General features: G+C 42.1%; 2 protein-coding genes across 2 annotated transcripts; one reads left to right on the top strand and one right to left on the bottom strand.

The window, feature by feature from the left end:
- Positions 1-274: 274 nt before the first annotated feature.
- Positions 275-6719, bottom strand: smyd5 (SMYD family member 5). Its single transcript, XM_062476592.1, has 13 exons — positions 6604-6719; positions 5999-6107; positions 5711-5850; positions 5435-5556; positions 5268-5337; positions 4848-4952; positions 4600-4662; positions 4420-4490; positions 4150-4256; positions 3851-3907; positions 3621-3715; positions 3091-3161; positions 275-2540 (listed from the first exon to the last, which is right to left on the bottom strand). Exons 1-13 carry the CDS (start codon positions 6694-6696, stop codon positions 2396-2398), a joined length of 1248 nt encoding a protein of 415 aa, XP_062332576.1. The 5' UTR covers positions 6697-6719; the 3' UTR covers positions 275-2395.
- A 1340-nt stretch (positions 6720-8059) lies between these two features.
- LOC134032853 (uncharacterized) lies at positions 8060-10221 on the top strand. Its single transcript, XM_062476911.1, has 6 exons — positions 8060-8458; positions 8567-8914; positions 9027-9374; positions 9465-9632; positions 9756-9807; positions 9899-10221. The coding sequence occupies exons 1-6, from the start codon at positions 8060-8062 to the stop codon at positions 10006-10008; spliced, it is 1425 nt and encodes a 474-aa protein (XP_062332895.1). The 3' UTR covers positions 10009-10221.
- Positions 10222-10432: the final 211 nt, after the last annotated feature.

Below are 10432 nucleotides of genomic sequence, written 5' to 3'. Positions count from 1 at the left end.
GGCTGGAGCACAGAGGATGAGGGCCAACAGGGGACAAACTTGACTGGAGAATGTGTCCTGAGGTCCAGAGGTTCACGCTGTCAAGGGTCCCAAGTGTGGGCTTGAGTTCACTCATTGAAATAATGTGCTCCCTTTCATCTAAACTGAACTAATTTCAAAGAGGAAATACACCGATACAGGAAAATGTATGTTTCTATGATGGTGATGATATTTTTAGAGTGACGAGCAGAATTAGAAAGTATATTGTTTGTTCTTATAAAGTTATAAATGTACATACACGTACGTCATTTATTTCTGTAGGGCAGTGGTCAGTCCACACAACATACAAGATGTAGGTTACAGATGTTTGAAGATGTTAGCTGTTCTTAGCCACACACATTTTGTATAAATAGCCTACATCAAAATCAAGGTCATGCAAAGAGTGAGCTGTCAAAGAAATTAAACATTAATATAAAAAAGCTCTACCAATTAAAGCTGCTAGCAGCATTGAGCTTGAATGTTTTGAAGCTTGGGGAAGTGGTGGTTTCAGGTCAAGATATCAGTGCAAATAATCACACCCATTAAGGCTGCATAAAAAGCCTTAGGTCAAATAAAATGGATTACATGAATTACTGGAAAATAGTTTCATTCATATAGCATTTTGTTTTCATGTGCACATTTTTTTAAATAACTGGTTAATTGATACAAGATGAAAATGCTGTTTTCTAGAGATGAAATACACTAAAGGTTTTCTAGTCCTTTCCGTCAAATGTATGAGCTGCACTGTTAGCTGAAAGCGCAATTCTTAATAAGAAATGAGAGACTCAAGTGTTATGTGAAGCACAGAAACAAGTGCACATTACCAGGCAACTTTAACCTCAACTCCAGGCTAAGAACATAATACTGAGGGCAGCCTGAAAGAATTGAAGATTTTCCATTTCGTCCACATGAATGCTCAGTTGCATGCTCATTAAACAAACATTGTGTGCACGGCTCCTGCATCTTGCATGACACAGATATTCACAGATCTAAGTGTGCTATAGCGCCTCTATGGTGTGCAATTTGGAGGTTATTGGGTCTCACATCTGGATATGCTATGCAAATATTACCATATTGTAACCAGTCCAGGAGGAGAACGCTTGGTTAATTTGCAGAGAACCATTTTTGGCATATTTGTTCCTTGTAATGCAAAGAACATTGTAGCATATTCAGAACTTCCGGGTAAGCAGGTCAGTAGGGAAAAACCCCTTTCAGTTTGTTGCTTATTATAGTGCCACATAGGGGCCAATTAGTGCCTTATCCTATGAGTATGTAACGCTGGTCTGCATACACCTGGCCACCTTGTTTGGCATCTCCAGAACCCATTATGGCAGCGCTATTAGCCTCCAACAGGCAAAATAATAAGAATACAAAAATAATCCTAGGAATTTTAATCAGGTCCGAGCAACGAAGTACCAAAGATAATTAGACTTGCTGGAAAACAAGTTTCAAGGTAGATTAGGACAAAAATTGCCAGCAGAGAAAGCTTACACAGTAAAATAAATCGTCTAATCCAGAATCTAAATCGAGCTAACACGGATTGTACATTTGAATGGTTTATTCCAGAGAAGTAAAAATGACAATGACTAGGATCCTCGTATTAACTGTTGCTTTAACACTGCTGATTGTCTTTGTGTGACTTCAAAGGCAACATTCTCATGTACCAGTGCCCCGACTGCCAACTGAGATAATTGAGGTCTGCCATGTTTGTGTACTAACAAAACACTGGCTTGGAAATTACAGACATCACTATTGTGTTGATTTGTACTGGCAGAATTCACCATTTCCCTCATGTGGAACAGTGACAAAGTTATCCTAAATAAAGGGCAAATGCCACAGATAAAATCTCTCCCACTGTGGGTGATGCCAAGGCTTCAGCTTACCACATAAAGTTCATTATCATATGAAAATAAAGGAACCATATTGGACTTTGGCTACTCAGTTCCGTTTACATGTGTAAACACTCATCATTGGCCGCCATCCTGCAGATTTGACTCATTACTTGTACGATTAGCTACTCTTAGAACAGAACATGTATACTTCTCAGAATAGTGGACTCATTGCTTGTACGCTCACTTATGAGTCTAAGAGGTATTAAACAGATGAACAAGAAGCATAAGTGAGCAATATCTCCTCTGTGTGAATTAAGAGGTGGGGCAGGCATAATCACAACAGCTTTTAGAGGTAAATCCTTTGTGCAAGAACTGACTGAAACGTTCTTGAGGAAAAATATCATGATACTGTCTAATGTCCACATGTTTGGTGTCATATATGAAAGTTATTCTTTGATGACGGATGTCTCTGTCTTACAGCTGTACAGCGTGGTGATAACAGGTGAGAGGGAGGGAACATGAATCCACAAAGCCTGACTTTTTCATCAGACGTCCGTCATCTCGTCCTCCATCTCGTCTCCCTCCGTCTCCCCCTCGGCCTCCCCCTCATCCTCCTCATCCGATGTCAGATCCAGCTCATCCATCTGGGAGACACACTTTGGACACGAGCAGACAAACAGGTAGTTCTCCCTGGAAAAAGAATAATGGTGTTACATCACTCATATGGCTTCGTGTCTCGTTTCAAACCAAGATTGTCAGAGAGAGAGAGAGAGAGAGAGAGCGAGAGCGAGGAAAAAGAGTGAACAGTTGTACATGTTCCTTCTGCGTCTTGGCCTATGATGGTCATTGACCATCATAGGTCTACTGTGGGTGTGAGTAGTCAGTAACACAGAGTGAGAGCGATCTCTTTATTCCCTCTACAGTACCGAGGTTGCACTTGCAGCATTTCAAGGTGAAGCGTATTTCTCTTTTTTCATTCCTTTCCTTCTTCAATAGGACACAACAAATATGAATCCTAACTAGGCAGCAAAACAAACTAGCCTGCAGTGTAAAGGTGTAAATCAATAGAGGATTGACAGCTTCCTGATCAATGGTAAGCGAAGGCTCGGACCTAACCACTGGTAACACTGGTCGAGGATTGCCTATTATAGTCTGGGATGCTGTCCATCGATCTACACTGAATTGAGGACAGTTTGATTCTGTCGAAGGCATACAGACACTGGGGATTACAAATGTTTACCTCAGAATTTTGTGGCGGCTATGCCGGCTCCGGTCTCGCTGACAGCAGTCTAGGTAACTGATACAGATCTCCTGGAAAAGCAAAAAGAAAACAGTAAAAATATTGTTTGTGGAGGACCACATTTACTTCTAAAAAGAAACTCCATTATCTTGTTCCTCGAGTTAGACGTCTAATCTCCTCCAACAATCTTTAAAACAACTTCCTACATAGCTCAAATGCTATTGGTTTTCTGGTTTTCATTCTACCATGTGTCTCTTTTGGCTCTGTAGTAAACCACTGTAAAGCCCTGCAGTTTCAGCCAAAACCCAAAGGCGTCCGATCAAGATCTCTGCAGTGTCATTTATGTTACTGTAACAGGAGGATGAAGGCCTTCTCAATCTCTCTGACAGGCTGACAAAACCATTCCGGTCCACACAGTCTCAACCTCCTAATGGTGTCTGACAACAAAGCACACAGGGTCAGGCAGGATGTTCTCTCCAATCCAGCCACAACCATAATGAATCGTCCACTACCCAGCATCCTCCACTCACCTCTCCAGGGCTGATGTCACTGAGGGCACTGAGATGAAGCAGGAAGTTGTTGTCTGGAAATGATGCCTCTGTGTTGGGTATGCAGCTATGGTTACCTGTGGCAGCAGATTTATTATCATTTTTACATTAATGGTCATTTTATAGGTACGGCCTTTTGAGGACTAGAATATCTTGGTAGTTAAGTGGACTGTGATAATTATGAATTGTAAAAATCAGAAAGCCGAACTCACAGGAGCTTTGAAGTAGGAAGAGTCCAGAGCCCTCACAGTTCAGAAAGTCCCCAGTCTCTACAAGGACAAAGAAAGAGACACCAGATTAGCATTAACATTCACATTTAATATATTTCCTTGGACTCTTCCTGAACGCAAGAACTACCCATGGTAATTCACATTTAATCATGAAAACACGATCTCCATCAGCAGTTTGGAAACATGGATTTAACCCACAAATCGTATTATACCATTATCAGTTCCACAGTACTAATATCTCTGCAGGACACAGTCTCTGAGAGATGGGAGATAATTGTGACCTTTCTCTATGTCCTTGTACAGTTGGTCAATGAAGGCATCCAATTGCTCCCTCTGCTGGCCAGGCAGCTCCAATGCATCACATGCATGAACCCATCGACTCAAGGAGCTGAGAGAAATGCCAAGAACCATTCATTAATATCCACTACCTAGCAAATATTAATTCAAATACAAATACAAAAGAAACAGCTCTGACAAAGAAGATTATATTCAATAATAACTTGTGGTTTATTTAATCATGTTTAATAATCAGGTGTCATGGAGGAGTGTACCTGGTGCCGATGCCCTGTCCGTTGGTCCCCACCAGAGAGAAGAGAGAGAGGAAGCCCTCAGGAGTGAACCACTGAAACCCAAACAGATTCATTCATTTTGACAGGCCTCCCTGGGCGGAGCCTCACCAGGCCTCATCAGTATACAAGTTCCAAGCAAATTCTCTTGTGTCACACACTTACCCGATTGAGATGAGCATCATAAAGAGCTGCTGTAAACAGTTTTTGTAACAAGGCCAACTGTCCCTACAGAGACAACAAACAGCGTCAGGAAGGTAGAATACCAGACACCATTCCATCTAACTGAACTGGGTCAACTGTGTCATGCACAAGAATCACTGTGGAGGAAAGACGAACTATGGTCTCTCTTGTCTTTTTACTAGTATGATAGTAAATATGCATGAACATTTTCATATCGAAGCTATGCTTACTTTGAATTTATCTCCCAGCAGCTTGTGGGCAATCTCTTCTTCTTCGTTGGCTGCACGGCTGCAGAATTGAGAGAACAGCTGTTGCCAGCGCCCTTTGTCTTGGGCCTGTTTAGCACGCACACAAACATTAGCATACAACACTTTTCTCACTAGACTGCTAAATATAGAATAAAATAAGGAACTTCAATCTTTTCACTGCTAAATAATTCCACCCATTAGTGTCTCTCTGGACTATTAAATTGTATCTTTGCAATTTTATATTGTCAAGTAAAATTCATTTGCATCTGCTAAATGAATACAATTTTAATTGAATGCATCTCAATTACGGTCATTAGTGTCTCATTAACGTTGTATATCAACCCAAACAAAGGAAGAAACAGTACGCTCATAAACAGGTACGGTTGAAGTTGAGGGACTCACCTGCTTGACAGTGGCGACCATCTTGGCCATGAGCATAATGCTGGAGGTCTCTGGAGGGTAGTGCATACTCCTTGAAAAACAGAGGGAGTGATATCACCACAATGACAAAGCACAAACATCACCATGCAGTGTAAAGAGATAGGTATAGACACACTGTACTCTCTCACCTCCATGCATCCTGTAGTTTGTTGATGGGGTGGTCGGTAGCCTCGTGAGAGGGGCCCAAACACAGAGCCCGGTGGTACTGATCTGCTGCAGTCTGACGGCACTCTGCACTACAGTACATTACCTGCAGGGGGAGCCAAAACCCCATTAACGCCTTTAAAGAAATTCAGCTGGTTCAGCTAGGGGTTCAGGTCATGCAGCCTATTAATACCAAACTGCAATGTAATATGGGGGTGATTGGATTAAATAAATGAGCAGTCATTTTCAGGGACTCTAACCTGACATTGAGTGCAGGCTTGGTGGGCCTCCGGCCGTACTTGGCACAGCTCAGGGTGGGGCAGGTTGAGCCCAGGAATACCAGTGAGTCTGCGTGCATTCTCCTCAGCTGTCTCCAGGGACCGCAAGCAGTACTCACACGCTGGAGACCCAGCAACAAAGAGATAGAAGGAGACAGGTGACAAAAACTTTAGACAATTCAATTGTATGACAGCGTGAAACTGTCATCCTTTATTTTAGATTACAAGACATAACATGCTATGTTAAAAAAATGAGCAAAAGATTCTAACCTTTGTATTTGTACAAAGCATTCCACAGGAACTGGGAGCAAACTAGAGGCCTCTCAATGAAGATGGTATCTCCCTTTTTGATGTTTTTCTTTGCAAATAAGCCTTTGCCCTAAATTTAAAAAAATTACATGTTGCTATTTCACAGTTTTTTGCTGTGTCACAAGGTGCTAAAGAGTTTTCTTTAAGGATTCGTATTATTCGTGCACATCCCAACCATCGTCAATTCACCAGGATGCATTTAACCAACTCTGTAGCTGCAGTGTCACCATTACTAGTTGCAATGTCTGGGAAGTTCTGTTTCTAGTTAACTAGCTATATGTGCAACAGTAGCTACTTAAATAGTTAGATTGCAATGTTACAATATTTTGCAACAGCATTTGTAATGCAGAGTAACAGCAATATTTGGGTATCACTTTATTGCCAATACAAGCAGCGTGGCAGTCTAAGTAGCTGTAGCTAGCACAGTGAAGTCAGTGCTCAGTCTGTGAACTGCTATCAATGCAGTCAGTCTGACAGCTCGTGTGGTGTGCTTGGCACCAAAACACAACGTGAGCACAAATTATTTATTGACGGGCAACTCAAACTAGCCCCTGTGTAATTATTACCTTGATCTTGTCGATGAATCTGACTTCTACACAATTGCTAACTTTGCCGGGGTCCACGCACAGGGAAAACATGTCATCCTGGGGAGCAGCCATCTTCAAAATAACCTTTCCCCTATGAACTCTCACTGACGTTGATGTAAAGACAAGAACTATATCGACCTCTAGCGGGTGAAAGTAATACCTACCACATACAGTATAGCTGTGGGTGTGCTTGGAGAGTTAATCTTTTAATTGGGTGTGCTTTGCCTTCGGCAAGGGCACAACCTTTGTTCTCTCACATATATATTTTTATTATTTTTTTTATTGGGTGTGCTTTGCCTTCGGCAAGGGCACAACCTTTGTTCTCTCACATATATATTATTTTTATTTTTATTATTCTTTTTGCCCCCCTAAAACTCAGTCAATATTTGGCCTACATAGACAACCTAGGTGTCAAAAGTTTCGTCTTGGTAGCGATTGAGTTGCTTCTATTGGGATTTACGTTCCATTGCATGGTTTAAGTGGAAATTAAGTTTTTGTGGCGAAAAGTGAAGCTAACGGTGGCTAACTTGCTAGCCAGAGTCAATGACGCTACTTATGTCACTAACGTCACGAAAACTCGCGTGACTACCTCTAGCAGAACATTAGTTTAGCAGCTCGTTAACTTCTGGGAGATAGCTAAGCTAACTGCTTTACTGCAAGGCAGCTGCAGAAACGCCACAAGCAAAGAGGCCAGGGTGATAACTATTTACTAATTTTACTTTGTGATATGACACACAATTGTGACGTGTAATGTACAATATAAGCTGATTTTATTAAGGAAGTACATCTACTTTCGGAAACAGTAGTCTACTATGTCACTGAAGTATTAGCATCATGACATTAGCCTCTGTTGCCCGGGCAACACATACTACAGTGGTCTATGATGCATCTGTTTTCAATCGTTAAAATACACATTCCTCACATATACATTTGAGTGACACCGCGGCTTGTTTTGACGTTAGCCTCAGTCAGTCAGACTTGGCTCGCCCACTGGCAGTGTAGTACTGTGACAGTACTACTGTCTTCAATGCCACAGCTAAACTTTATGTCAAAAGAAACGTTCTCATTTCCAGCGCTTTCAAACAATCAGTGAAATGTGGAGCAACAGCAGCTAGCTTGCCTCTAGCAAACTTATTTTGAATTAGCCATTTCCCCCTACATTAATGTCAAACTTATTTACGTTTTGGGGGCATATTTTCAGTTAGCAGACGGTACTGTTTGAATCGCGATTCCATCTGAAATATACTGCCAGTGACAACGTTGTTACAGTAGCTTGTTTCAAAGGGTGTTCGCAGCTGTTTCAAAGGGTGTTCTTAATGAAATATGCAATATGAGTAGGCTAAATGCTTGAAAATATCACTAGAAGGGAAAAACGCAAGCAAGCACACCCTACAATTTCCCCAGAAATTGTACCCTCTCTAGTGTTGGGTTTGTAATGTTTTTGTTGAACAGATATATTTCACTGGTTTCCTACAACTTTTTACAGATCTCTCAGACCAAGAAGGTTGCCTTGATCACTGGCAAGGCTAAGTCTCAGGTTACTACTGAAGATGTTCCTGATGAACTCCTGGAGAAGACAGAGAAAAAGTCTGAGGAGAAGGGATCCCTGGCTGCTGTCTCTGAAAGTCTTTTCCTGGCCTTACTGCCTCCTGAAGCCATACAGCTTGTGGCAACTGGACACATCACTGATGTCCGTGCTGAAAAAGCTCTGGTGAAGGCTGAAGCCAAGGAGCTGGTGATGGCTGGCCTGAAGACTGCAGCTTCCAAAGTTGTGGAGGACCTCATAGCAGCAGCCAATGAAATGGTTGGCATGGATACTCCCCGGGATACTGAGGTGAGAAATAATTACTTCAACATGGCACAGTCAACCTTCCTATTTTATGTTGGGTTTGTAGTGTTTTTTGTTGAACAGATATCACTGGTTTCCTACAACTTTTTACAGATCTCTCAGACCAAGAAGGTTGCCCTCATCACTGGCAAGGCTAAGTCTAAGGTTACTACTGAGGATGTTCCTGATGAACTCCTGGAGAAGACAGAGAAGAAGTCTGAGGAGAAGGGATCCATGGCTTCTGTCACTGAAAGTCTTTCCCTGGCCATACTGCCTCCTGAAGCCATACAGCTTGTGGCAACTGGACACATGGCGGATGTCCGTGCTGAAAAAGCTCTGGTGAAGGCCGAAGCCAAGGATTTGGTTATGGACAGCCTGAACACTGCAGCTTGCAAAGTTGTGGAGGACCTCATAGCAGCAGCCAATGAAATGGTTGGCATGGATACTCCCCTGGATACTGAGGTGAGAAATAATTACCTCAACATGGCACAGTCAACCTTCCCATTTTATGTTGGGTTTGTAGTGTTTTTTGTTGAACAGATATATTTCACTGGTTTCCTACAACTTTTTACAGATCTCTCAGACCAAGAAGGTTGCCTTGATCACTGGCAAGGCTAAGTCTCAGGTTACTACTGACGATGTTCATGATGAACTCCTGGAGAAGACAGAGAAGAAGTCTGAGGAGAAGGCATCCCTGGCTGCTGTCTCCAAAAGTCTTTCCCTGGCCTTACTGCCTCCTGAAGCCATACAGCTTGTGGCAACTGGACACATTGCTGATGTCCGTGCTGAAAAAGCCTTCATGAAGGCTGAAGCCAAGGAGCTGGTGATGGACAGCCTGAAGACTGCAGCTTCCAAAGTTGTGGAGGACCTCATAGCAGCTGCAGTAGAGAAGGTTCACATGACCACTCCCCTGGATACCCAGGTTCGGCATCATTCATCAAAGCTTACTTTGCTGTTCAGACAACAGTATATGTAACTTATCTAAGTCTTTACATTGATTTGCTGTTTACAGACCTCTCAGACCCGGAAGGTGGCCCTCATCAATGGGAAGTCTGAAATTGCTGCTGAGGATGTTCTTAATGAACTCCTGGACAAGGTTGTGAAAGAGTCTGAGAAGAGGAGATCCCTGGCCCTGATCTCTGTCTCTGACTGCCCTCTCTTGGCCACACAGCTTCCTCAGGTATGAGACAATATGTGCGACTACGTTTTCTATGGTTTGTGCACCTTGCCCTTCTTTATCAACCCCCATCTTCACCTTTGGATGTTTTCAGACACATGTTAATTTCTGTGTCTCTGTATTCAGCTCACCGATCTTGTTCCTGAGAAGTGCAGTGGAGAGGCTGCCAAGTGTGCTGGTGAGTAATTCAAAGCTCCACGATCATTTGGCCTCCATTACCGTTTGAAATGTGTGAAATTAATTCAGTGATGTATGCTGTTTTTATTCAGCAGATGAAGACAGACAGGTGAAGAAGAAGAAGAAGAAGGGAATCCATGCATTCTTCAGAGGGCTTTGGAAGAGGATGATATGTTCCTCTGGAATCCCCAAGGAGGACTGAGGCCCTGTCACCTAGGAGTGTCTGTGCCCCTACAAGCAGCACACAAAGTATATTTTGAATCCAAAATAAAACACGTATTGGCATTTCCAAAAAGTTGTGATCCATGCAGATATGTGTACACAGGTCAAAAAGTACTGGAGCTAAATGTGTAGTGGGCTCCAGGATTGTAAATGAATCTTACATCATGAACATACTCTACAGTTTATTTAAACTTTTATTTTATCGTTTTTACTTTTATATTATTTGATTATGGGACTCTTATTCTGGAAACTGACTTTACTTTTGGATATTTCGACTATAATTTTAAACTACGAGGAGATTTGTGGATCTGATCATTTGACAGAGTACAGGTATAAAAGCAACAACAATAACAATACACAAATCAGTAAGAAAACGAATTTAGAAACCCTTACTCTAACCTTAT

Source organism: Osmerus eperlanus, chromosome 13, assembly GCF_963692335.1.
Source record: "Osmerus eperlanus chromosome 13, fOsmEpe2.1, whole genome shotgun sequence".
In the NCBI taxonomy this organism is placed as follows: domain Eukaryota; kingdom Metazoa; phylum Chordata; class Actinopteri; order Osmeriformes; family Osmeridae; genus Osmerus; species Osmerus eperlanus.
This window is presented reverse-complemented; position numbering and strand designations above follow the sequence as displayed.